This window comes from Pleurodeles waltl, chromosome 1_2 (assembly GCF_031143425.1).
Source record: "Pleurodeles waltl isolate 20211129_DDA chromosome 1_2, aPleWal1.hap1.20221129, whole genome shotgun sequence".
In the NCBI taxonomy this organism is placed as follows: Eukaryota; Metazoa; Chordata; class Amphibia; order Caudata; family Salamandridae; genus Pleurodeles; species Pleurodeles waltl.
The window spans coordinates 890,268,692-890,295,706 of NC_090437.1; the positions used below are offsets into that span (position 1 = coordinate 890,268,692).

Here is a 27,015-nt window from a genome sequence, read left to right on the forward strand (position 1 = left end):
GGGAGAGGGATGTCACCACGTGGGGAAGTAGAGTCACAATGTAAAAGAGAGGTGCTGTGTTGCACTGTGGGAACGGATTGTTGCTGGGCTAGAGCATTAATGTCAAAATAGCAGGAGGGATTGTGTAATGCCTCGGGGTAGTGTGACAGTCCTCTGGATGCAGACCTTATGAGACAGTTCCCTACATTCCCTCGTTGAATACTGCCAGGCTGCTATACACATCCATGATCAGCGGAAACACTCTTGTAGATGCGTTACCTCAACCAGACTGAAAAAGAATGTGCGCCATATATGGGTCAATAGAATTACTGTTGGTACCTCTTTTGGATAAAGGTTTGCATTCTTCACTGTTCCATGTTGGCTCGTCATCCATTGAACATTCTAAACTCTTCATTTAGACATCAATTTCTTTGCGTCCACTCCCCTTCCAGTTAACACCACCATATTCCGAATATGGGACAAACTTTGAGTTATACTGTAACATTTTCAGTTTTGTTTACACCACACTGTAAACTTGACCTGTGGCCCTTGAAATCACTTAATACCAAAGACAAAAGTTAAAATTTACGCCAGGCAAAATTTATTGGAAGTCTATTCAAGGAAAAAAACACAATTATATTTTGATGTAGTAATCCAAAGATTCAAAGACCTGCAATTCAGGTATGAAAACATTTCTTCATAGGGTACGGAGCTTAAAAACAGCACATTTCTTGAATGCGACAGGCAACGGACAAAGTCTTCGTAAACGGAATCAGAATTAATCATGAATTCCACAGCAAAGCTGCATGCATTGTGTCCGCAGCACCAAGACTCCACAACACGAGGCGCCAAGGGCTTGACCAGGACATCTGCAGCCAAAAGGGTAGACTACATTAAGGGGGTCCTCTTTTGTCTCAGTTTTCATGGGCCCTCACTACAGAGTTGTTAACATTTAAGATTTGGCTGCTGGGAAACCACATTTCTGATTGACAAAGTTTTGCACACAATGCTGCTTTTCTGGGAGGTTCCTGTCTGGCGTTTATACCATCACTATGATGGTGATGTAGACACATCTTGCACTGTCTAGGAGGATGGGAAGGGGCCGTATCTTGATGATTATTCGTTGCCTGAACACATACAGAACTGTGGATCTGTACAAAACAAAAATGGGCGAAATATGTACAAAATGCTACCGTTCCACTTCCACGTGTTCAGTTGTACAACCAATGGAGGAGAGCATTACAATCTGTCTTCATTTAATAAGGTGCTTGAAAACAAAAGTAAAATATGAGCGAAAGCGTGTGAGGCTTGGGGTTCGTATTCTTACCTGCCTTCCTCGGCCTCACGTGGCCTGCAACCGACATTTGAAAAAACGTACTTGTTTAAATTATAACTGCTTCAGTCTCACAAAATGCGCAGAAAGTAAATGCTTTAATACTTGCGACTCAGTTTGGGTGCCCATATAACTAAATAAGACTGTGCAACTCAAGCTTTGTTAATATACACAAATATATTTCCCTAAGCAGTGAAACAAAATGCGAACTTGAGTGCTGCTTGAGAATGTACTTCTGTGACTGGCTGGTCAGGTAGCTCTGTTTTCATTAAAAGCACACAAGGTGAACTCGTTGCCTCATCACTTACATAAAATTGAAACCTTGCAACCTGGCATTCGTGTTGCTGAAGATGTCACCATCTTGTGAGTTCACGTTAAAAGGTACCCTGACATAATACTACAATCATTTGTTATTGCTGTCCATATCACCAATGTAGTTGCCCTAATCCCTGCTGAATAAATTTGCTTGTTCTTGCACACACTGACACCCAAGATCCTCTGAATCAGTCTCTTATGGCATCTGCCCTCCTTGAAGCCCGACATTGACTTCCTCATCTCTGTGATCACATCTAGGGGCAGGCGGTCAGGTTAGATGCTCGTCTCTTTTGTAACCCAGCTGTACAGGTAGACATGGTCACCAAATGTGAGCAACATGTCACCCAACATCAGTCAGACTTTGCGGGAACTCAATTTCAACCTGATATTCTGTATCGGGATCAGATCCAATGGTCAAGGTTATGTGAACCTGGAGACGTAGTACCAGAAGTGACCAAAAATATAACAGTAACAAATTGTTAACTCTTACAAAACGTCTTCGCCAATACAAGGCAATTAAAGTTCTTATGTGTTGTTCAGTATCAATTAGAACTAGAAAATACTTGAATGCAGGGAAAACGGTAAAATACTTCAAAGTGAAACCAATCCTCTGGTTTTCTGAAAGCCTGCAGGTCTCGACTCTGTAGTGTTCACGCTAATACTGAAGAAAACATTTTGGCAGTGGATGATGATGGTCAGATAATGACATCTACTTGAAACTTTAAAGCAAGATTGAAAAGGTTCTTAGCAATGTAATGCAGGTATACTGTGCGGCTAAGTGGCAGAATAAATAGGTAGAAAATACAATCACAGCCTCTTGACGTAGTTTCCGGGGAAAGTTCCAAAGAATTTAGTTCTTCTGGATGTTCCTGGCAATCAAATGAAAAGAGAGTTAGAGAAGTCTGTATGTTGATATTTTATCAGCTTGAGTTGACTAAATAACACTCGGTCTCCTAACATGTCGTAACCTTTACATATAGAACTATGCACAGACCATGATAATCCATTACACCACCATTTGTGTTGCTCATACAGCAAGCCCCCAATGTCCCCCACCTTGAACTCACACCTCTCAATTTGGGAAGATGGAGAGAATAAAAAGACACCAGAGAACAATAAAAAGACATCAGAGAACAGTAAGAACAACAGAAGTAGGGAAAGTACAAGGGCAAAATGATACCGGGTCACATACACACATACCAAACAGGCACTTACACAAATACAAAAGTCCAAGCAACACCCACACATTTCACCAATACACAAGTACCAGAAATAGACAAACGCCAACACACAAATTCCTACATTCACAGACAGCTCATCAAACGATGCACCCATCTAGAGTTACAATTCTGAGAACACGCATAGATCATTTATGTAGAAAATCCTAACAAATTGATACATCCACACAGACAGATTCACTTTCCACAAATTGTCCTACTTGGAGATACATGCATAGATGCAAATGTCCACACAGCTCCCACATCTTAAGCTTCAGCATCACAAAGAACAATGTACACTTCATTTTTTTATTGAGCAGGTTCATCAAAACCAACAATACAATATAACAAAAATATATATATATAAAAATATACATTCATTCACCAGACCAAGGGTCTCCCACATTACAAATAACAGATCAGAATGGACTTAAACTGACAATCTTTCATATACATCATCTTTCATGAAGAATTTCAAGCAATATTATACATCAAAACTGGAGAGCTCACTTATCCAACCCTGGCCTACCCCGAACACAGATTAATCAACCAACTAAGGCTTTTGATATGAATAGGCAGCTTGACATAAAAACTAAGAAATTGGTGAAGTGCATCTGCTTTGGCGCAAAATAAGCTATTTAGTACATAAGTGCTACAGTACGTTTCTAAGAGTTGCAAATCACAATCATCAACAAAATATATTGCACATCTGAAAGCTGAACAACTTCTTGAACAACATCTTTGTAAATTCGTCTTCAACCTATTTATAGAACAATTTGCGCAGCAAAGGGATCTACATAACAAAAATGCAGCAAAAGTTGGCACAAACATAGGCAATTTGATACATAAAGTGCTACAGTACTTTTCTACACATTGTATATCATACAGATCTAAAAACTGAGCAACATAGCATCCGTATGAATTCATCTTAATTGTAATTGTGGAACCCAATACCACAACAATAAAGTGCAATAGTATAAAGAACAATTGAAGATAGAGACATGAGGCTCAGTTTAAAGTGCATCAGTGCATAAAGTACTTCTGTACTTTGCAGGACTAGCATCCTGCAATGAAACTAATTCTTCATAGCCATTACACCTTACTTAAATATTGCATTATACTAAAGTGACTCGATGATGCTACATAATAGTATTACATAGTCCCTTTGCATTTTTGGAGCCCACTCAGCCTGTAAACCAGTAGAACGATTTTGTTACAATACTTCTGTGTACATGGGCATCACTTCTAGTGGAGCCCAAACACTAAGATATTCATTCAGGCTACCCATTCTTCTAGGGTATGCTTCCTCAAATCGCCCTGTCCTCTGTAGCTTCATGGACCACCCCCTAGGAGTTGGAACTGTAATTGTATGCCAGCATTGTAACATTAATTACCTCGCAGCGGCTAATGATGGTGAGACAAAATTCTGGATATTCTTATCTAGCCAGGAAGTTTGGCTTGATAGCCCAAAAAGTACCAGCTTCGATTCCGACCTCAACGTCACTTGAATTCCTTGGCTCAATTCTCGAAAAACTGCATCCCAGAATTGTGACAGCTTACAAACTCAAAAGAAATATGTAGCCAATCCCCTTTTTCTTCTTGGGCACACCTAAAGCATTTGTTGATAACAGATGGATACATTTGATGAATAGCTTTAGGTGTATAATATGCTAACCAGTGAGAGAAAAGGGCTCTTTCTTTTAAAATTAGCTGCCCTAAGAGATTTATAGTCTAGTATCGAGATGCGCTCCTGTCTCTTGCTCCACCTTACTCAGATGCCTTTCAATCAATAATGAGTCCGTATGTTTTCAAAGAGGCTTATAGCAATTTCCCATTCCCACAAGTTAACTTTTATACCACAGTTTCATTTACCTGGCGCATCTCTTGGAGACTGCTATTTATCAATCATTTAAATTGGACAAAGCTGTACCACAGCTTGCCGGCCTCCACCCGTACTTGTAATTTTATCTCCGTCCAGTTAGGAAGTCGTGTGCTTAAAAAAGAGTCACCCAGTGTACAGTAATCTCTAGAGTTCCAAATCCTACAACTAGTTTCTGAAGTTACCAAATCCAACCCCTGGCAATCCTGTAGCCTTGCCAGCTGATGACATGGCGGAATATGCCTAGATATAAAAAACTTTTGTCCAAACCAAACAATTTCACCGAGCACCTTGTACCTTGTTTGTTGTGGCAATCTCACCACCTTTTAAAAAAACGGCAAGCTGCCTCCACTCTCCTTTACCATTTTTCTAATGAAAAAAATATCAAAACCCCTATCCACCATACACAGTTTGACCATCATATCCAACCATGCAACCTGGTAATACAGGAAGAAATCAGGTAAAGCCAATCCTCCTTGTTCCATGTCTAACTGAAGAATGGAGTATTTCACTCTAGGATGTGTTCCTTTCTATAGAAACTTGATTATGAGGGAATCTAGTTCTTTAGACAAACCCTTTATTGACCTTTATGGGGAGATTTGCAAAAAGAAATAAGATTAACGGCAAGACTGACATTTTAATTAATTAAACTCTCCCTATTAGTGCAAGCGACAGCAAGGACCATTTTTCAAGAAGCCTTGTCACTTTCTCCATTGTTTTTCCATAATTTAATTTGATTAAATCACTATAGCTATTCGTCACCAGGATCCCAAGATACCGTATAGGACGATTACAACTAACATTCTATATTAATGCTGGCAGCAGCACTGATGGACAAGCATTAAAGAGTCTCGGTTTTATCCTAATTCACCTTATACCCCCCCCCCCAATTATTGTAATCTTGACTAATATTGAGTGTTCCCTTAATATTAACCTGGTCAGCCTTCAGATCTAACACCAAGTCGTCTGCAAATAACTTGCGTTTGGACATCCCTAGCAAGGGGGAACAATACTATTAGCAGTACCTAATGGCTCAATAAAAAGTGCAAGGAGAATAGGGGACATTGGGCATCCCTGCCGGGTGCCGCGCTTTATCTGCTCAGTACCTGCATGCTTTGCAATGATTATTATCCGCACTTCTGCCCCTTGCTATGATCTTTTGAACATTTAAACCATTCGATCAGGGAATCCAAAGTTCTCCAATGCAAAGAAAAGAGCATCCCAGTTCACAAGATCGACCACCTTCTTGGCATCAATCACTGTAATTACAGCCTCGTCGTGAGCGCAGGAGAAAAGGTCGATAGCCTGGACCAACTACTGTGTGTTCGCAGCCATCATACACTTTGGCAAAAACCCACACTGATCTTTATCGACCAGGGTCTGCCCAACCTCAGTTGTACGTGATGCCCAGATCTTGGCTAATAATTTGTAGTCTGCATTGTGTAGACTTATTGGTCGATAAGAATTTACACTAAGAGGATCTTTATCTCTTTTCCAGACACTTACAGCCACTGACTCTTTAAATGTCGTAGGGATGTCTATACCACCTCTGATTTGATTAGATGTAACAAATGTGGCAATAGTGCTTCTGAAATATCTTACATACTTTGTTTGGAATTCCATCTATACCGGTCGCTTTGGCACTGGGCATCCTTTGAAGCACACATTCTGCCTCCTCCAACTAAATATCTAGAAGTAGTGCCTCTACCTGTGTTCCAGACAAGTGAGAAAACCTGAATAAACTATAAAACTCATCAAAGCTAGATGTGGAAATGACCTTATGGTAGCCAAAGCTATTATTATAATGTTGCATGAATATCGGGGTGATTTTTATATAATCTCTTTGATTCAGATTGGGGGCGATATCTTTAATTTCTCCAGAATGCAATGCATCTTGCTTCTCACGTGCTGACCAGGCTAACAGTTTGCCCACAAGCTGACTATCTTGAAACTGCTTCTGCTGAAAGGTTTTGGAGCTAGTGATCTCTTCAAAAGCATAAAAATCGCATTGCATCTTTTTGGCCTGATTATACTTAACTTTTAAATACACTCTGCACTCAGCCACCCCCCTAGTTAAAGCTTTGTGAGCGTAATCAGGAGCATCTTGTAGTTCCTTAACACGTATTTCCAGAACTCTCCTCTGGACTGATTTATAGGCATTCACCTGAACCCTTAAACGCAGCTCTAAATGATTCCCAAACAGAAAACGGGGAGGCAGTGCCCTGATTGATCTCGAAGATTTCCTAGATAAAGTTACACTTACTATCCAACCATTCCTGGTTCACCAGGAGTGTCCTATCAAACTGCAAAGTATGCCTGTGAGATTTTAGTTCCCTTCACCTCCAAAATGACCGATACCACAAAATGGTCTGAAAATGTGTTGGCTCAGATCCTTGTCCTCTTTCACTTTACTGATTTTGAAACTAAAAAGTAGTTCCGCTGAGAAGCCGTGTTATACCGGCTCGAGAAGCAGGTACATGGTGCTTGCCCATAGTGATCGAGGTGCCACAAATCCACTAAATTTAAACTACTTTTCTTTGCAGCCCTCACCTTAGCTATTTTAGGCTTCAAATGTTTTTTTAATTTATTCGAGCTGTCTAACTTAAGATTCTGTATATAACTGAAATCACCTCCCCAGATTAATGGGCCCGTCGCACCCCTTGCCAGGGAAAATATTGTCTTCAGAGGAGCATCCTTGTCTGGACTGGGCCATAATAATTAAGGAGGTTAAGGAAACTCCTTGGACCTGAACTTTCAGCTTTAAGATGGGTCTCCTATAGAAAACGTATTTCAGGATTAAACGTAGTTAACCAATTCATTACAGAGTGATATTTTTGTCTATTCAGAATGCCATTAACATTGCATGAAAGAGCATTTATATTACACATCCCTGTTGAACTCGACTTAGCTTTATCACCCCCAGCTCAAAAATACCGGAACTGGTTTGTTTTTCCTGATTTCCATTAAGATTCCTTTAAAAGGATTGTCCCAGCCCACAGTCGCTTGCTGGCATTTATAGTATGACTGGTAAATCTGCTCATTTTTGTTGATGCTCAAGTCACCCCAACCCATGCATCCCCACCACCAATCCCACCAACCCCGCCACCCGCAGAATGCCCTCCCAAAACTGGAGGGGGAATAGTCCACACTACCCCTACCATCCCTTGCTACTATTTAGGTGCCTTGGAAAAGCACCATGGCACACTGGTTAGGGAGACTTAGGCCCTCATTACAACCCTGGCGGTTGGCAGAGAAGCAGCGGTCTTACTGCCAACAGGCTGGCGGTAAAACGTTTGGAATTATGACAATGGCGGTTACCGCCATGGTCATCCGGCACTTCTCCGATCAGACCGCCAGGGCGGAGACGACCGCTGGGCTGGAGACTTGGGTCTCCAGCCCGGCGGCCGTCACAATACCACCGGCGGTATCATGACCCGGCAGACCGCCATGGATTTCATGGGGTTAGGAACCGCCATGAAATCCATGGCGGTGAGCACTATCAGTGCCAGGGATCGGGGTCTCCCCCACCTCCCACCCCCAACCCCGAGTCCTTCCCCAACAACCCCACCCCCCTGCAACCCACCAAAGGTGGCAGGACCCCCCTCCCCACCCAACATAACATTACAGATTCACACCCGACACGCACGCAGGCACCACCAACACACATACCCGCACGCACTAACAAACATGTCAACAGCCACACACACAGTCATACACACACACCCACATTCAGACATACATGCACACATCCATACAGACATACATACAGACACGCACACATTTCCAAACACACAACACCCCCGCATGCATACACGCACTCACACACCCCCTCTACATACGCACACGAACACCCCCAAACATGCACACAACACACAACGCCCCCCACCCCCTCCTCTAATGGACGATCAACTTACCTGGTCAGTTGATCCTCCGGGAGGGGACGGGATGCTCCGCCGCCAGCACCCCGACAACAGAACACCGCCACGCTGAATCACAGAATGTGATTTGGTGGGCAGTCTTCTGTTGACGTGGCGGTGGAGGTGGAGCAACCTCCACTTCCCCACCGACCGCCAGTATGGCTGCTGGCGGCTCTCCGTCCGGAAAAGGACAGAGGGCTGCCAGCAGTCATAATGCGCAGAGCGGAAAACCGCCTGCACTGGCGGTCCTCAGCACGGCGGTCCTGTAAAAAGACCGCCAAGGTTGTAATGACCCCCTTAATCTCCAACCCTCCACCACCCTTCCAAGCCTTAGCCGAGCTCAGCCACACTTACCCATTTGTTCCCCACACTTTTACCTGGTTTCCCTTTTACACTCTTGCTAACAGACCATAACATCAACCAACTCTGGGCATCTTTTAGCTAATATACCAAAAAGTGGGATGAACTAAACCCGACTTTGCCTTCCCCAAAAGATTCTGGGCACCTACAAGAGTTGTACATAAATATAATTGGCCTTTAAGCAAAACCTTCAACTTTGATTGCTGAGTTATAGAGGCCTGGGTCCCTGCTGCCTTGAATTGGTCAATCATACCAATCAATTCTCTTCTTCTCTGGGCTGAGGTTGCTGACTTATCGGAGAACACCTGCACCTGTTCTTTCTCTGCCAGAGAGAATTTTTTTTGTCCGATTGCCTTTGTGAGAATCTGTTCTTTAACTCTATAGTCTACAAAATTCACAATGATAGTACAAGGATACTTTACGTTTGGCTGCTTTTGATTGTCAAGTCAGCTGGAGGGTTTTCCAGAATATGTGTCTTAATCAGGGCGCCCATAAATTGCAACACATCCTAATGATTGCTCTGCTTTTCTGCCCCTGCTGGTACCCCATGAAATGGAGGTTCGACCTCCTCGCATAGTTCTCCATATCCTCAGTTTTATTTTGGGACTCACACAACTTCTGAACTCTATCCAGCTCGTTGTCCCAAGCTAAGGAGCGATCCTCAAAATCTGATATTCTCTGCTCCAATTCCTGGAGGCATGTTGGAATCTGCCCCATTGCTTCCTCGATTTTATCGAGCCTTTAAATTATCGCAGCTGTCTCCTTTAATTGCAAATCCCTTCACTCTTGCAGGTCCTTTAAGATTGTTTCAAGCAACATTTGTGACTGCGCCAGAGCTTGATCTGCTTTATCCTGCACTCGCAAGTTTACGATCTTGCTCAGTTTGACTGCTCACTGACCCAAACCTGTGGGGAAGTTGTATCATCACCATTCTCTTTTAGCTGCTGGTTTGAATTCCGGCACCCCTCCACTAATGAATCTCCTGGTGATAGCTCCCGGCTTATTGCTTGGCTTGGTATTAAACCCTCTGATACCTGTTCAGTTGTGGAGTCAAATGGAGGAGCTATGTCTGTGCCGCAACCCCCCTCATGGACCTCGCCACCTTCTGCCAGAGGTGGTGCTGAGGCATTTGCTGGTTTCCTGGCATTAGTAGTCTTAAAAAATAGAGGGTAGTCTCTCCTGCCTCCAGCGCCACACGCGCTATCCCCTGGAGTCAGGGTAGCCATTGATACCTGTGCCTGAGGGCGAACATTAGGGGAAATTGATACTGTCTAGCTGCAGTCCTGTGTTGCTTACTCCTGACTGTTTTCCCTGGTTAGAGCTCTGTGCGTTTTGGTCTCAGAAACCTCAGGGTGTGCTGACATCTGAGACACTAGTCCCAACGGCAGTGCGACTTTAGCCATTGTTGTCCCTCGGGGTTGCCAGGTAATTGGCCCTTATGTGAAGCAGGAGGATGAGTGAGATGGTTTTTGCCTTTTTGGATATGTGGAGATGAATCAGCGACTCACAAGCTAGAATTAGAGCCTCTGTTAGACAACTGTCCCATTTCTTATATTAAAAAAATCAATACTTTAATCAGCACTTCATGCTCAATAAAGGTGCCAAATCAGTCCATTTGCCGGGCTTGCGGACATGCATGCACTTGCAAGGAGCCTAACCAAGGGACCCTCTCCCATCAGCAAGAGCGCACACAACCAGCACGCGCTTACTGATATGGTGAGTAACCTGGCAGCTCTGGAAAAAGTGACTTGTGTGCCGTCGCAATTCGCAGTTGCACTCGTAATCCTAATCATACATCGGTAGTGGCGGCCTGCCTTAAAAGGAAGATGCCAACCTCCTTATGGCCACCCACTCCGTCTCCTCTCTGGCTTCCTGGACAAAAGCGTCTTGTGTGCCGACTCCTCGCAGGGTGCAACTGTGCCCGTGTTTTTAGCCATATGACAGTAGCGGTAGCAGCAACCTCACTTCAAAGGAAGACACCATTCTCCTCAGAGTCTTCTGCTCCACCTCTGCTACGACTTCCAGCTCAGCCAACAGTGCCTGCACATATCAAGGGGGAGATCCCAAGCAAGCTTCGGGATCATACACTTCATCTATGAAAGAATAATTGACTTATATCTAAGTTACATACAGATTGTGGACCATGCATATACAGACACATACACCTTAGAGTACTTAAATCATTTGTCCCCATAAGGTTCAATGCACTGATATGTACGTATCCCAAGGTTCCCAACCCTAATGCTAGGCAATACACACTAAGGGGGTCATTCCTACCCTGGCGGTCCGAGACCGCCAGGGTAGGGGACCGCGGATGCACCGCCAACAGGCTGGTGGTGCATCCAGGCCCATTCTGACCGCGGCGGTAAAGCCGCGGTCAGAAAAGGGAAACCGGCGGTTTCCCGCCGGTTTTCCCCTGGCCTGCAGAATCCCCCATGGCGGCGCTGCAGGCAGTGCCGCCATGGGGATTCTGACCCCCTTCCCGCCAGCCTGGTTCTAGCGGTTTTGACCGCCAGAACCAGGCTGGCGGGAACGGGTGTCGTGGGGCCCCTGGGGGCCCCTGCAGTGCCCATGCCATGGCATGGGCACTGCAGGGGCCCCCTAACAGGGCCCCACATTGATTTCCAGTGTCTGCATAGCAGACACTGGAAATCGCGACGGGTGCAACTGCACCCGTCGCACAACAGCAACTCCGCCGGCTCCATTCGGAGCCGGCTTCATCGTTGCTGTGGGTTTCCCGCTGGGCGGGCGGGCGGCCTTTTGGCGGTCGCCCGCCCGCCCAGCGGGAAAGCCAGAATGACCGCTGCGGTCTTTTGACCGCGGTACGGTCTTCTGGCGGTTCCCGCTTGGCGGGCGGCGGTCGCTAGGAATCACCCCCTAAGTATTCTTATACCCCGGAGACAATGAGGAATGCATAGCTAGGCCAACCTGTCTTCCTGAGTTGTTCCTCTACATTAGGGAGACCACACAAAAGTGCTGGCCTTTTGGGAATGCTTTGCAATTACAAAACATCCCCATTCTCAGCACAGTTGTCAGCCCAATCAGTATGATCGGAAGGTTGCTCATCCACCCACAGTTCCCTTAGGGCAGGCAGCATCAGAAATGATATGGTGTTTCAATGTGTGGATACGGTATTGCCTCAAACCGTTTTAAAACTACTTGCATGTTATGTTTCTGTGTTGGTGACTGTGGACACCCCAAACCTATTGAAAACCTAAGCATATCTGGAATTATTATAACCAAAAGAAATGCAGAACAAATATTTGGTTACAACTTCCTTACTGACATGTTCCTGTATAAGGCAGGTATGACAAACTGTAAAGGGTCATTTTTCACAAGTTCATCTGAAATCCAAAAAAGAGATGGCATACAGAAGTCTGACATATATTGGTCGATTTCTTAGCATTTACAGGCCCTGAAAATGTGTGTTGTTTTCTATTTGTCACTCTGGTGCAGTAGAGAGCACATCGTCTATGAAAAATTCCCATAGTCAGTATTGCCAACCACTGCCAATTCTGGACAACTACCCAGGTTAGCATACCAGGACTTGTGTGCCTACCTGAGAACCACAGCAAAACACTGAGGGCCAGATGTATCAAAGGGAGGGCGTAATGAGGAGAAACATGATTATTTCTCCTCGTTTGTTTCCCCTTTCCACATATGCTGCACTTTGCAGGACAGATAGAAAGAGGAAGAAGCCTGAGGATTGTTTCTGTGCAGGAAGGTATCTCTTCCTGCACAAAAGCAATCCTGCCTGCAATGCATGCATCCTTGCACCATTGTGAAAGGGTGCCTGTGTTGGCACTTGGCTGCCATTAGTGCGCCGGGGCACATGGGAGAGCAGGAATGCGCCATCACCTAGTAGATATGGTGCTTACCTGCCCTCTCAGTTTGTTGCAGCGCCACAAGTTGTCTTGCTGTGTTGCGCTGTGTCAAATACAGATAGGTTTGGCTCTGAGTACTTTTGATGAAAAAATTATAAACATCACATTTCTATCACTTTTTTGGGCCTGTTAACGTTAGTCTGCAATAAGTATCCTTGGCTGTCCTGAAAAAAGCTGTTTAGTTTTATTACTTCAAAGTAAAAGAGTTAAAAGCTTGAATACAGGAAATGTAAAACAAACAAGCATTTGCAATGCAACGGGTCTCGTGTTTGCTCATGTTAGAGCTGATCGCCTTGTAAACTCCTAACCCGACTTTTCATCTATCGGCAAAAGTGCTTTTATGTACCTAAACCGAAAAAGTGAAATTAACTGTGTAAAGCACTCGACTTCTGCCAAGCGAAATCGCGCTAGGAAAATAGAGAAAAAGTAGTCCACGATCCGACAGAAAACAGCGAGCCTCGCATGTTTTCTGTACTTGGTTGCTGCGCTCGAGGAGAGCTAACCACGGAAAAGGCATGACGTGTGCATGCCTTCCATTAATGAAAGCAAGCAGATTTTGCTAGGCAAGCCCACCAACCAATCAAACACACTGACGTGACGTCGACAGGGCTCCGGGGCCTTTTCTGATAACTAAAGCGTCTCGCTGCGATACGCATGTGCGAGCGCATGCAACGCAGGCTCGACCCTAAAAACTTGCCATAGGTCACCTCACGTTTCTAACTTAATAACTCTCACCCTAGGGTTAAGGCATTTTGATACAGCTACGATAGTAGGTAAATATAGCATTAGTGTCCCCGGCAACACCTGAGAATCACACCCACCCCATGTCCAGGTTTTAGAAAAAAGATTACAGACCTTCGTTAACGTTGGTTTTCCTTAATACTATAGTTTCTCCTTAGTTTGTTTATCTTTGAAAACGCCCAGTCACAGGCTGGCACACCAGACATTTTTTCCCCATGTTGTAACAGTTAGGGGGTGAGGGGTGAATGGTAGAGGCGTTCCACAGCTCATGATAGCCCCCTACTGCATAAGCAGCGCTGTTCACGTGACCCTCACACTTCACTGATAAATTCCAGCCATAGAGGGAGTTATTAGATCTGAGGAGGGCAGCAGGAGATGGGACATCAAAAAGCACTGCCAGGCAGCGCAATACTGATAAGAATCAATGTTACTGAGACTTCTAATGAATACCAGTGCTTAATTTGATACGGTGGTTTCCGGTGGGGGACACAGCACTTTCTTTTTGAGGGCTGGCACTAATTTTTCTGCATCAGGTATTTACTGCGAGCAACAGACACGTATGGGACAAACAGAGGAAGAGAACAAGCATTTTCAATGCAACGGGTCTCGCATTTGGTCGAGTTAGAGCTAATAATGTTGTAAACTCCTAACTGGACTTTTCTGGCCACACAATTTAAAAGAAAAAAAACGCAGCATGATCGCACTATGTAAAATGCCGCGCGATCGTGCTGAAATTGAAAATGGAAAAACAGAGCGGGATCGTGCTATGTAAAACCCAGCGCGATCACGCTGCGTGGAAAATAAAAAGACCCAGATGTTACCGGAGCCTTTTTAGTCAGGTAGACATGTACTTATTCCCCATTGGGATGAGCCACCCCTAAACATAAGCACTTGGTCAACAATCGTGTCCTCAAGTTGTATATACATATTTTGTTCCTAGTATTAGCTGTGAAACCAAGAATTCTGGGGCCCCTAAATCGGAAAAAAATGCAGGACACAGGATATACAGTTAGAAATGGCATAGAAAGATGTTGCCCTTTTGTAGCTCTCGAATTAGCAGGCGTTCGTGTTACACAACTCATTGGTATTCATTTTACCGACCTAATAAGAATAAAAGGTGTCAAATACGAGAAACTCGCAGCAAGGATACCTCACATCTAGATTTGCCACCAGATCGGTTTTCTACTGGTATTTGGATGTCTTAACAGGTACAAAAATAGGCAAAATCAACTATAGCTGGTATGTTTAGCCCGTATCTGTACATACTTCAAACAGCACACATAAACAGAAAGCAGTTTTAAATGTGTTCTAGACCTGCGATAATGATCCATGCTTAATAATTGAAATAAACAACAGGAAAGTAATATTAGAAATGAATGAAGACTATTTTGTTTGCAGTCCTATTAAGTATCCAGGACTTTGTAGACTCTTAGAACCAGTTGGAAAGGGCGATAGTTTTCTCATGGAAAGGTGACAACCTTTCTCAAGTCTCATTAGAAAGTTACAAAAAAACGAATGACTCATTAGAGAGTAAAAAAATAACTCATGTCTCATTAGAAAGTAAAAAAATCCTCCTGTACATTTCAAAAATACATTTTGCCTTTAGATTACGACATAAAACATGCCAGACAGTATTCATAAATAGATGCGTGTACAGAGCTATGTGTGAAGCAAATAGGGTATGGTTTTACATAAAACGTTCAAATAACATAGTGTTCACCACCTCTCACAGAAGAACTATGTGTAAATTTCTTGTTCAGGCACTCAACTCTTTCAACCACTGTTATCAACCCTGGGAAACCGAATGGATGCACAAGCCGGGGGACTTGCTTCGGGAAAGGCAGGCATGGGGTAGGGAGCATTTTGAAGAATACACTCTGCCCATATCAGACATTGCTTAACTTGTTCTGGTCAGGGCCACTCGTAGTTTGCACAGAATGTACAGTGCTTTGAAAGAGTGAAATGTTGCCTATTGCACTATATGCATTAAAAAGGAACACGTCTCTCATTGCAGACACAACCCCATTCAGCACGCAGTGCGCGTGGGCGCAAGCCATGGCCAGCTGGGAGGTAGCGCCTACATATGTAGTGAGAAGTTACCATTTCAAGATGGCCAAAGTGTTAACTGTGACAGGCGTACATGATTGCTGCTGACCTAATATGAATGAAAGGCTGCATGAGCCCCGCTGTTTTTCAAGCCTGTGTCCCACAGATGACGTAAATGCAAGCGCTCCAATACACTGGATGTTTAAAAGCTCCTTGCTCACTAGACGTTAGGGGTGCTTAGAGATATTACATGGTTCCCGAGAGAGCCCCCTTGTTAAATGCGCCTTTACACTGAAGCGTGGCAGCCGTGAATCAGGTGCCACGCTAAGTGGGAAGTGCTCACCTCTTGCTGGCCGAACACAGAAAACAATCAGATTTTTCTTTCCACATTGAAATTAAAAAACAGCTCGATCGCGCTGCTACAGTTCACTCGTAATGAAACCTATCGGCAAAAGTGCAATTATCTACGTAACCGGCAAAAGTGCAATTAACTATGTAACATCGTCGATGTTATGCAAAGCGCTCGACTTCTGCCAAGCGAGATCACGCTGCGAACAAAAGATAAAAAGTAGTCCACAAACCGGACGGGAAACAGCGAGGCTCGCATGTTTTCAGTACTTGGTCGCTGCGCTCGAGGAGGGCTAATCACCGGAAAAGGCATGACAAATGCGTGCCTTCCACTAATGAAAGCAAGCAGATTTTAACAGCCAAGCCCATGAACCAATGAAAGACAACTGACGTGACGTGAACGGGCTCCGAGCCCTTTTCTGACTCCTAAACCGTCTCGCAAGCGGAACGCATGCGCAAGCGCATGCGACGCAATCTCGACCCTAAAAATAAAAAGGCGGCACAATGGAGAAAGTAGAAAGCGACAAGAGTGAGCGGAAAGGGAAGGGAGTGGCTGTAAATGGATTAAAGAGGCCCGAGATGTTTTTAGGATTACGCTGCCTCTGTATTCTGCCACATTTAAATTCAGCAGCTGCGTGTTTCACAGGGGAGGTTTAGGTTTCGGCACGTTTTTATTTCCAAATTAACCACTGATGGGTACTCGTCCTTCTGTACATTCTTTACCCTGGAAATATTCCCCAGGAATACCTAAATGTTTGTTAGAAAGCCATGTGACAGGAAGAAATGTTTGCGTGTGAGAAAACTTTCTAAGAAGGTCCCACAACAGCAAAGATTTAGCAAATTATCTTTAACATATTTACATTTTAAAAATGTGGGTTACGCTATAGCTTACTATTAAAAAGTTTCTGAGGTTAACAGAAATACAGTAAAAGAATAGCAAAATAATAAGAACAAAAATGTAACATCAAAGCACATTCAGTAAAAAATAAATTAGAGGTCAGATTGTTATCTAACTGACAATACCTGAGCAAAACCAGCACATGGAAATGAAGATCATGGTATTAGAGGAGAACAAATAACTGGCTATTCACTATGTGGGAGCAGTGTATAAGGCTTTTTATTTGAGAGCCACAAGATACAAGGAGAGGTCACAGAAGCCAGGGAGCTGCAGTAGATGTGTGCTTTTTCCTCAGTGGTGATGTTGAAGGCTTCTGAGGGTCTCCAGTGCGGTACTGTAACCCAGCTTTCCGAATGAGGCCGCATTGTAAGTTGCTTCTGCAGTTAAGGTTTACCACTCAGTTTATGGCAACATGAGCAAGGTACAGCACACGATTATCCCTTTGGATCTTAGAGTTACTAAGCCACCTTGAGAATTCAAAGCTTGTGTCTCTGCACAGCAGCCAAAAAGGCAAAGCAAAAGCCAGACTATCCCACTGATCTCACTGGTAAATTTCAAGCTGACTGGCCCAGTCCTGTTAGTATTCAATCCAATGGAGCCTCAGCATAAAGGCATGTTCCGTTCATGGGTCTGAGTCTTGAAGTTCCTGAACTGCTATAGAATGAACATGTGTAGGAGGCTGGCCTGGTTTGTAGTGAGTACCTTGGGTACTTACACCTTATACCAGGTCCAGTTATCCCTTATGAGTGAAATGTAGTAGTGTTCTAGCAGCTTAAGCTGATAGAACTAGCTATAGCAGAGAAGCTTAGGCTGAACTAGGAGACATGCAAAGCTCATACTATACCACCTATAGCTACACAGTACTTATACACAAGTAAAGACAATACTCAGTGTCACCAAAAATAAAGGTAGTTTATTTGGGTGACACAGTACCAAAAATATCTTAGAGACAATACTCCTTCTGGAGGTAAGTATTATACACAATATATACACCAGACACCAAAATAAGGCAAGTAATTAGACATAGGATAGTGCAAACAATAGGAAATGCTATATAATGCAATGGGAGAAAATAGGTCTGGGGCAACACAAACCATATACTAAGAAAGTGGAATGCGAATCACAAATTCCCCCCAGACCCAGAATCACTGGGAGATTAAGAATACAGTAAAGGTAAGTAAATTACCCCACCCCAGAGCACAGAAAAGCAGGAGTAAAGTACTGCAAGTTTCCTTAGGACACACTACACCTCATGATTGGAGTTACTGCAAAAACCAACCAAGTCTGCAAACAACAAACAGTGGATTCCTGGACCGGAAGACCTGCAAAGGAAGGAGACCAAGTCCAGAAGTAGAAAGAAGTTCCAGGAAGGACAGGAGTCCCTGCCAACCCAGAAGAAGGTGCAAAAGAAGAGTTCCCGGTTGGACAAAGACTGCAGAAATGCACCCTAGGGAGATGCCACTAGGTTCCTGCATGATGCAAAGGATGTCCCACGTCGTGAAGTTGGATGCAGGCGCGTTTTGGCGCTGGATTCCTCCAACAAGCTTTGGTTCCGGCAAAGTCAAGTTTTGCTTCAACTAGGTGCTATCTGGACCAAGGAGGGACCTGGTGGCCTCAACTCTGCGTGAGGAGGAAGAGGGGGCTCTCAGTACTTCAGAGAGCCCTCAGAGCACCAGATAGCACCCACGGGTGTCCCAGGACACAGGGACAAAGGAGGTGCAAACTGCGGTTGGTGCAGCACTACAAACGAAGGTCCCACGTCGCCGGAGAACAACTCAGCAAGGTGAGCATCGCAGGATAGAGTGCTGGGGACCTGGGCCAGGCTGTGCACAAAATAATTTTGCAAATAGTGCACAGAGGCCTCAGGAGGTGAAAAAGACATGGTGCACAAGGGTACTGTCGTTCTGGGGGAAGGCAAGGTCTTACCTCCTCCAAATTGTGACAGCAGGATCTCAGGACAGTCTGTGTCGATGAGGTCTACCCTCATTGTTCCAAGGAGCACGCTCATCACCAGGAGAGGAGTCCAAGAGAACCGGTCGTTGACATTGAAGGTGCCTGCGTGAGCAGGGGAGTGTCTCCGTCACCCCATGGAAGATTTCTTCGGGCCTTTGGGTGCAGGGTGAAGACAGGAAATCCTCAGAGCGTGCACACATTGAAAACTGTTGCAGTTGCATGCTGGAGCTGAAGTTGCAGAGGAAAAGTATCCCCTCTGGATACTTTGTTGCTGTTACAGCGGTTCCTGAGCAGGCTGCGGTTGATCCGAGGTCAGAGGATGAAGTAGTAGTTGCAGAGGATTCCTGCTGGAAACTTGCAGTTAGAATCTGAACAGAACCCACAGGAGAGACCCTAAATAGCCCTGAGAGGGGGGATTGGCTACCATATCAGGTAAGGACCTATCAGGATGGGTCTCTGACGTCACCTGATGGTACTGACCACTCAGAGCCCTCCAAAGTGCCCCCACACCTTGCAAAGCAAGATGGCTGAAGTCTGAGACACACTGGAGGAGCTCTGGGCACCACCCCTATGGTGGTAATGGACAGGGGAGTAGTCACTCCCCTTTCCTTTGTCCAGATTCGCGCCAGAGCAGGGGACAAAGGGTCCCTGAACCGGTGTAGACTGGCTTATGCAAGGAGGGCACCATCTGCGCCCTTCAAAACATTTCCAGAGGCTGGGGGAGGCTACCCCTCCCCAGCCTGTTACACCTATTTCCAAAGGGAGAGGATGTAACTCCCTCCTCCCAAAGAAAATGCTTTGTTCTGCCTTCCTGGGACTGAGCTTCTCAGACCCCAGGAGGACTGAACCCTGTCTGTGAGGTGCAGCAGCTGTAGTTGCAGTGCAAGCCTCAGAGAGTTGGTTTGGCAGTACTGGGGGTCAATAGTGGAGCCCCCAGGATGCATGGAATTGGCTCCCCAATAGCAGATTTGGAATGGGGGGACAATTCCATGATCTTAGGCACCTTACATGGCCATATTCTGAGTACCACTGTGAAGCTACATATATGTATTGACCTATATGTAGTGCATGAGTGTAATGGCGTCCCCGCACTCACAAAGTCCCAGGAAATGGCCCTGAACTATGTGGGGGCACCTTTGCTAGTGCTTAGCAACTTTGCGCCTAACCTTCAGCAAGTGAAGGTTAGACATATAGGTTACTTATAAGTTACATAAGTGCAGTGAAAATGGCTGTGAAATAGTGTGTGCACTTTTTCACGCAGGCTGCAATGGCAGGCCTGTGGACGGGTTTGTTTGAGCTCCTTATGGGTGGCAAAAGAAATGCTGCAGCCCATAAGGATCTCCTGGAACCCCAATGCCCTGGGTACCTAGGTACCATTAACTAGGGACTTATAAGGGGGGTCCAGTGTGCCAACTGAAATTGGTAAATGAAGTCACTAGCCTATAGTGACAAATTTAAAAGCAGAGAGAGCATAAGCACTGAGGTTCTGGTTAGCAGAGCCTCAGTGTCACAGTCAAGCACTATACAGACACACACATTAGGCCATAAACTATGAGCACTGGGGTCCTGACCAACAGGATCCCAGTGAGACAGGCAAAAACATACTGACATACAGGTACAAATGGGGGTAACATGCTAAGAAAGATGGTACTTTCCTACAACATTTAAATACTGGGTTTGTATTGGTTCAACACATTACTGCCATCTTTACAGCACTGTCCCCTCAATGGAATCCGAAGAGATTAGTATTCAGGCCACTAAACTCTAGTAGTAGTTTCATGGAAAGCCAACATGTGGGGGCACTCAGTATTTGGAAAAGAGTTACTCTTGCCTTTTTTTTTATCACACCCCACCACTTCAGAATATTTTTTGTGGAAGTGTAGGACAAGACACTTTGTGTCAATGCTGAGTCTGGTTCCACTAGGTTTGGGCATTTTCTGAAGGAACTTGTGTTACCTTATTACCTCTTTATAAACACAATAACCCTACTAGGACAGAAGCAGGTGGTGCGAAATTCACCTTCTTCGGGAAGGGATACGATAATAAACATTAACACACAGGCAACTCCCGGATATGTAGAGAAAGGAGGAGGTCAGAATGTTTTGTTAAGATTTATTACATCATGTCAAAATCTGATTTAGAAATGTTCAATCAGAAAAGAATAACCTCTACATTGCCAAATTCAATATACGTCATAATTGGTGTAACAATTGTTGCCTTTGATTAGAAGTTCTGAATCAGGGAGTTCAGATACACTATGTCTGAAGGCACACTCTATAGAGACTGGCATAGCCAAATCTATTTAGAGAACCTATTACTAGAGAGATATGTCATTTTAATCCAGTGCCCTTTTAAAAAGGGCTTGCAGGTTTACAGAAGAAGGCTGCTTTCGTGAAATAGATATTTGACACTTAAGGCCTGATTTAGTTGTTGGCTGACAGGTTACTCCTTTCCAGCGGTGAATGATATACTGTCCACCACAATATAAATCCCATTGGAAATAATAGGATTTATATTTTGAAGGACGGGTTATGGGCCAGATGTATCAAAGGGTTTTACCCATTCTATGTCTATGGGAAAATGTGTTTGTACATATGGCCCTATCTGTCACTGTTGTGATGGAATAACCCATCCGCCGAAATCTAAATCAGGTCCTTTGTGTGTACAGCAGCATATCCGACCTGTGTTAGGTGTCCAGTCTGTTACCAGTTTTGAGCCATGCGAAAGAAGAATTTGTTATTTTTTAACTAGAGCACATGATGGCAACGCAATACATAAGCCTCAGTCCTTGGCAGAATAAACAATTGGTAAATTGAAAAAATAAAATGCATTCACAATGGAGCACTTTTTACACTGCAGAGCAGCCCAGCAGCAACTGGCAGCTGCCGGGCCCCTACAAAGAAACATATGTGAATTACTGCAAAGGGTTTGGGGAGCAATTGAAGAGATGGAAGAGCTGATGATAGGAGTGGGTGAGAGGGAACAGGAGGAGTGAACAAGGATTGACAGAGCAATAGAAGGGCTTGAGGCTGGGGAGGTAAAAAAAAAACATACTGAAAAAAGAAAAGCCAGCAAGGGGTAGGAAAAGTAATGGGTTGGCTTGAAGGGGATGGAGTGTATGGGAGGGGCGGTGTTTGCGGGGAGTAGCACACTAAGGAGAGAGCTCCAAAACACATACACTCTCATGGAGTGCTGAAAGAAAAAGAAAATAGAAAAAAGTTGCCTAGAGAATGTAAGAAGTTGAAGTATACAAGTTATCCAATCAAAAGGATGGTAAAAAGGTTATGCTCCTGGGCAGGGACAAACACAAGAATAAGAAGCAAGCAAATGAGAGTCAGAATAAAGGTGAGCAATGGTAAACAATAGGTGGCTCTGAGCCCATTGTGGGTTTGCTATGGTTCACAGGAGGTCTTTTGTAAATAGGTAGCTTAACGCTGCTGGCAGGTGGGGTAGATACATTTCCTAGAGAATTCAAAATGATCTCATAAGGTGGGATCTTCCTGGCTGCCTTGTACCACTCTCTAATGGAGGCACAACCCAAGATGGCATAATCCCTTCTTTAACAACCATGCTTAAAAGCACTTGTAGCTGTGTGTTCATTCTATATTCACCACATTTCAAAGTGTAATAGCCTAGACCCTCAGAATGAGTAGCCCGGTTACCTCACTATATGAAATTTGATAACCTGCAGTGCAGAATTTAGAAGATACAACAATTATCTCAAATTGTGTATTTCCCCAATGAAAATGGAGAATGACAAGTGGAGTTTGTGCTTTTTACACCAAATGCTACATGTGTCAGAATTTAACAGGCAGTTTTACCAGATACGTTTTGGCAGATTTTGGCCTGTAAAGTGTACCTCTGGAAAAAACGAGGTATGTGGTAATTGCTGCAAAACATCATTCTGACCCCCATGCAATGAGAGCACATGCTTGTACATGAAATGGAATTAACTAAAGCCACTAGTAATGAGGGACTTAGAGTCCTCTTCGGATCTAATGTATGCACCCCTCCTCCCCCGGTCCATAATGGGTGCGGCAGTGGAACACAAGCAGGCTATTGCAAATACTGTTTATCGCTTTTTAGATAAAACTTGGAGGGAAAGTTATTGGAGGTATATGTGTGCACTGGAGAGCACCTCAAGATGAGGACTGGAACCTATTAAAGATTAGACAGCGGTATCTTGTCATTTTTCTTCATTCATGGTGGCAATAAGTGCTCTCATACACCTGCTATGGTTTCTTTGCTTTGATGATCAATGAATGGAGGGGCGATAACAGAGCAAAAACAACAAAACAAAAAAAAACAGTGTCTCTCAGTCCCAGTAATTCTGCAGCTCCCTAGAGGCACATGAAAATGTCTATTTCTGGATGTGAACAACTGCTGGCACTTGGCTGTAATGGGCACCAGTAACCAAGGAACTGGACAGTGATTGTGAAGGCGAGTGAATTGGCACTCAAATAACATGGTGAAAGTTGTGCTAATAATAATAATAATAATAACAACAGTGATAATATTAGGACGATTTTTAGACTGCACAGCTAATTCAAATGAAGCCTCCAAGCACTAGAATCATTTTCCAGTGAAAGAAGTGCAAGCGAAGATCTAAACCATTAATAACCAGACATAAAAAAACAAGTTTGGGTTTTTTTCCTGAAAGATGCTTCAGATGGAGCCAGTCAAATTGTAAGAGGAAGAGAGTTTCACAGCTTTGGCACCAAATGGTTGAAGGAACTGCAGCTGATTCGAACTTTTTTGCAGTTAGGAATTATGGCTAGCTTGGCTTCAGCCGATCTCAGATTCCTGGAAGGAACAGATGGTTTAACCAGTGACCGGAAGATAGTGTGGGCCATTGTTAGTTAACTCTTTAGAACAATAGCGGAGAGCTTCAAATGCAATTCTCTGTCTCATCAGGCGCCAGTGCAGCTTGCTTAGGCCAGCCCGGATGGAAGCACACTTAGGAAGGTTCAGCAGTAGGCATGCCGCAGCATTTTGGACACATTGGAGTCTGCTCAGTCATGAATGGGCAAGGCCAAGATAGAGAACACTGAAGTAGTCCAGCCTGGATATAATCACAGCTTGGACTACAGTTGTTTGAGCAGACACTGGCAAAAACCCTAACATTTTCTTGAGGATTTTTAGCAGCTCAACACATTTCTCAGCTGATGCAGTGATTTGCGTATCAAAAGATAATTTATCACCAAGCCAAATACCCAGATTTTTAACCTTGGACTTGGGTAGTGGGAGTGAGTAGTAGACCTAGACTGCTAAGCCACCAAGCAGTGGACCAAATATTGGGCTGATTGCCCAGAATCAAAACCTTTGGTTATACCTGTGTTCAATGAGTGCATCCAGGTAGCAACTTCCAAAAGGCACAGGCGCAGACATAAAGCAGTGTGGTTACTGTTTTGAAAAGCTGAGTGTCATCCGCATATGAGAGGGTGGTAAACCTACAGAGTTCAATGAGTTCAGCCAGGAGATGGACATAAATGTTAAAAAAAAGAAAAAAAAGAGTGGGACTCAGGGAAGAACCCTGAGGCACTCCTTAAAACAGAGAGAACATCGTGGAACGGAAAGGTGTTTGAGAAACCTGGAAAGTGTGCCCTTGCAAAAAAGAGGCAAACCAGGTGGGCCTTATTGCCGATACTGCAATTCCACAATCTCTCAATCAAAGTTGTGGATTTACAGAAAAATACTTGTAACAAAGTGTAAATTCATGCTGAACCTGTTCTAGTAAGACTCTCTCACCACATTGGGCAGAAAAAGTTAGCTTTACTGTCATTGTCTGCTGGCCTTATACACTTGCATCACGCACCAGTCAAAGGGATTGCCTCTTCTTCAGAATGTCCTTTACCAGAAAAGTTCACTGCTCAAAAGCTATGCCTACAAATGTAGACTGTTCTTGTCTGGCTGAAACAGTCTGTCTTAGCTTGAAAAACACAGAAAGGAAAAATTTAAATGGTGAACAGTCCAGATTGAGAAAAAGACCTGCTTACCACTCTTATGGGTCAATACAGCATCATCAGGATAACAGGTTTCCACAGTTCAATGTATAATTTGAGAACTATGGGCCAGATGCAGGAAACAAATAGCGAGTCGCAAACGGCAAAAATTGCAGTTTGCGACTCGCTATTCGCGTTTCCCAATGCAGAAATGCATATTGCGAGTCGATGCATTTCAGAATCGCAAATAGGAAGGGGTGTTCCCTTCCTATTTGCGATTCTGAGTGGTATGCAATACCATTTGCGACCGCATATGCGGTCGCAAATGGTGTTGCAGTTACCATCCACTTCAAGTGGATGGTAACCCACTCGCAAATTGGAAGGGGTCCCCATGGGACCCCTTCCACTTTGTGAATGGACCCACAAATATTTTTTCAGGGTTGGTAGTGTTCCAAGGGACCACTACCTGCCCTGAAAAAAAAACGAAACTAAAGGTTTCGTTTTTTTTTTTAAGTGCAGCTCGTTTTCCTTTAAGGAAAACGGGCTACACTTAAAAAAAAAAAAAACTGCTTTATTGAAAGCAGTCACGAACATGGAGGTCTGCTGACGACAGCAGGCCTCCATGTTTGCGAGTGCCTAGACTCGCTATGGGGCCGCAATTAGCGACCCACCTCATAAATATAATGAGGTGGGTCATTGCGACCCCATAGCGAGTCGCAGACGGTGCTACATCTGGCCCCAGGTGATTAATCAGAAAATATGGGACTGCATAAAAGTTAAAAACATTGGAAATTTAGTGTTTCAGTGAGTTGGAAAAACATCCACCTCTTGATACTCCATGCCTGAAAACGTTAGGGAACTACATAGAAATCTCAGGTTCGTGTGTGAAGATTTCTGAACATGGATGAGTTTATGAGCCAAATGAGCAAATTAGAAAAGAAATGATCTTCATAATTGCCTCCCCACCCCCAATTTTCAATTGTGAACATTCCTGTGTGCACATTAATTGACACACTATCTGGTATTTGTTGACATAGTGTATGGAAAGTGATGTTTTTGAGTACAAACACTTGCTTTCATTGCATTTGAGGGAGACAATCTTATACATGCTTATCTTATGGCCACAGTTTATTATGACCTTGGGGGTTATTACAACTTTGGAGGAGGTGTTAATCCGTCCCAAAAAGTCACGGTAAAGTGATGGATATACCACCAGCCGTATTACGAGTTCATTATATCCTATGGAACTCGTAATACGGCTGGTGGTATATCCGTCACATTTGGGACGGATTAACACCTCCTCCAAAGTTGTAATAACCCCCCTTGTCTTTTACAGTACAGTCAAAGGGCACTAAGACTGAGATCTTGTATTTGAGCCCAAATCCTCTCAAGGATGTGCTTGGCATCCCTGAGCCTGACAATCAGAGACGCAAATCTCTGTTTTTAATACAATCCTGGCAAGCAAACTTTGCAAACAGCATTTATTCCATTTGTTTCAAGTGCTGTAACCACTAAGAGCACAGTTCACAAAGATTTTGATGAGACTTACTCTGGTAGTACTCCTAAATTCCAGCAGTAATTCAGCAGTACTGAGCCAAAAGTACTACAAGAGTACTACAAGAGTTATTTACAATTATTCACACACCAATCTTTATGATTCAGGGCCTAAGTCTGTAATAGCTACTGTAGTCCATATCCTGTACCAGTATAATACAGGACAGTAGAAGACTGTGAATTTAAAAATATTTACTAATTGAGTCAATTGATCTGAAAGAAAATAACTTTGATTTATGTTACTGAGTGTATTCCATCTAAAGTTGGGAAGCCTTGCTTACAACATTTCCAACACCATTCCAATAACCGGAGGTATAACTTGAAATAAAGCACTTGCTTTATTTTCTGGTGCTGTAAAGAGAATCTCGGCATGTGCATATGGGTCTAGTCTTGAGAAATGATTTTGGACCTTTTCTCTGCATTAGAAGAGCTAATTTCTCTAGCCTAGTATATTCCCTGAGATGCTAACATCAGGTCAAATGTACAGTGTCTGAAATTAACTAAACCGCCAGTCACCATAAAATACAAGAGGTATCTGTGTGCTGGAAGAAAGAAGATGTGGAAATAGATCTGAGCCTGACCCATGGAAACCTGCTCATTTTTTTCATAAACTCCTTGCTCTAATATAGGTCAACTCACACTTTGAAAA

The 27,015-nt window shown here is 43.9% G+C and overlaps 1 protein-coding gene across 10 annotated transcripts in view; it reads right to left on the minus strand.

The window, feature by feature from the left end:
• Positions 1 to 557: 557 nt before the first annotated feature.
• SORBS2 (sorbin and SH3 domain containing 2) overlaps positions 558 to 27,015 on the minus strand; it is a 673,099-nt gene continuing 646,641 nt past the window's right edge. For 8 of the 10 annotated variants that reach the window (XM_069200010.1, XM_069199993.1, XM_069199974.1 and 5 more), the window contains one exon: positions 558 to 2,496. In XM_069200010.1, the coding sequence (XP_069056111.1) occupies positions 2,435 to 2,496 (62 nt within the window). In that variant the 3' untranslated portion in view covers positions 558 to 2,434. The remainder of the gene's footprint in view (positions 2,497 to 27,015) is intronic. The other 2 variants (XM_069200019.1, XM_069200027.1) reach the window with 1 other exon arrangement.